The 1708-nt window shown below is 34.8% G+C and overlaps 1 protein-coding gene across 1 annotated transcript; it reads right to left on the bottom strand.

The window, feature by feature from the left end:
• Window positions 1-228: 228 nt before the first annotated feature.
• LOC129571823 (rho GTPase-activating protein 100F-like) lies at window positions 229-1006 on the bottom strand (the record flags this gene model as incomplete). The annotated part of the gene is made up of 4 exons (XM_055451675.1): window positions 229-392; window positions 548-623; window positions 695-774; window positions 852-1006. Coding segments are annotated over 4 exons (475 nt in total), but the record flags the coding sequence as incomplete, so codon positions are not given.
• Window positions 1007-1708: the final 702 nt, after the last annotated feature.

Here is a 1708-nt window from a genome sequence, read left to right as displayed (position 1 = left end):
AGGACTTTTGAACGAAAGATCCTGACAAGCAAAAACACCATTTCAAAGTATTCACACTTATCATATCGTTTATTGTCAACACATGTTCAAATCTTGTGAGGAATGTAATTTAAATTACGTGCATTTCTTTTTATTTGACTTTCCCTTGCGTAAAAGGGTAAGAGAGATTTGAACAAATTAAGCAAATAGATTGATTCATTCAAAAAATAAATAGATAAAAATGTACAACTAGTTGCTGGTAACGTTACCTGAGATATTAGCAGTTTGCGGTTGTGGCCAAATTTGAAGTAAATACTTTAAAACAGCGATCGGTTGCGCATGATCTACTTCGGAACCGTTTGGGCTATTCGCTGAATGCAACATCAGTGGTGGACCGATTACAGTTGCCAATGCTAAAAATGGAAGGCATTTAATCGTGTGCATATCAGAACATATAACAATGAGGAATAAACTTTTTAAAACGCAAGGACTTTTGAACGGATCACCAGATTCAGCTTATATACAAGATTGTAGATTGACATTGAAAAAGTCAGAACAAAACATTTACCTTGGGCTGACATTTTATTTCTTTCGGATGCTGAAACGACCAATGATAAATGATCGAGGAGAAAAACAAGAGTTGCCTATGAAAACACAAAATAATATTCATTATAGTGATTTCTCGATTTATTAGATGATGGTATCTATCACATACCCGATTCGCTCTTGGTAAACAATCCAAAATACTCAGCATCAGCTTTGCATTTCCTTCTGGGTCATCCGGTAAACATACACCTAAAATTAAAAGAAAAATAAACATTTTGGATGTTAAAAGAAATTGTCTAATTTTAAATCCATTCGTCTTAATTTACCTAATGCATCCACTGTCATTTGGAATAAACATCTCGTGAATAGTGGCTCTGGTAATTCTCTTAAATAGTCTTTTAAAACTCCTGTGATAACATTTATATCTGGAACATGATCTGGAGCTAATTCGACAGCACGACAGTTTCTCTCAAACGCTTCTCTGTAAAATATTCGTTGCATGAAGAGCCTTTTAGTATACTGTGGAAATAATTTACTCTGAATAACATTCTGTTTTACAAAATTCTGTTGAATTGACAAAAATTCTGCATTGTAGCACCAAATACACCCACTGGGTACGGTTCAGTAGCAGAAGTGTGCAAGAGGGGGAGGGGATTCGGTTTTACCCCCCCCCATCTAGGATTTGAAAATCGAAGACCCCGAAAAAATCGAGCGATTTTGACTAGATAGAATGAGTTTTGACTTGTTTTTACAACAACAAAAATAAGCTTCGTTGGAAATTCGCTGCTTCTTCCAACGATTACGATACGATAATTCTAACTGAGACGTGGCTCAGAAATGATATTTATGATGCTGAATTTTTTGACGATTCGTATTCTGTTTTTCGTAGGGACAGACTTTTTTAACGTGGTGTACTAAGTGCAACCAAAAATGAAATAAAAAGAATTACATTGGTAATCCCGAACTTTTCCGTACCGTTGGCCTGCGTTGTCCGTAGGTACTTTTGGTTATTTTTTGTGAATTTTCTTGAAATAAAGGCAGTGAAAATATAATAATGAAAATAAAGTGAAAAATCGGTCACTTCAACTATTTTGTATGAGAGGTACCCGTAAACCGATTCTTATTGACTTTAAACTAAAAGTCTACCATCTGGATGACTTATATGGGTCAAATGTAAAAAATG

This window comes from Sitodiplosis mosellana, unplaced genomic scaffold, assembly GCF_009176505.1.
Source record: "Sitodiplosis mosellana isolate CC-2019 unplaced genomic scaffold, AAFC_SMos_1.0 Smas_scaffold_3464, whole genome shotgun sequence".
NCBI lineage: Eukaryota > Metazoa > Arthropoda > Insecta > Diptera > Cecidomyiidae > Sitodiplosis > Sitodiplosis mosellana.
The sequence above is the reverse complement of the archived record's forward strand: the minus strand, read 5'-3'. Positions and strand labels throughout refer to the sequence as shown.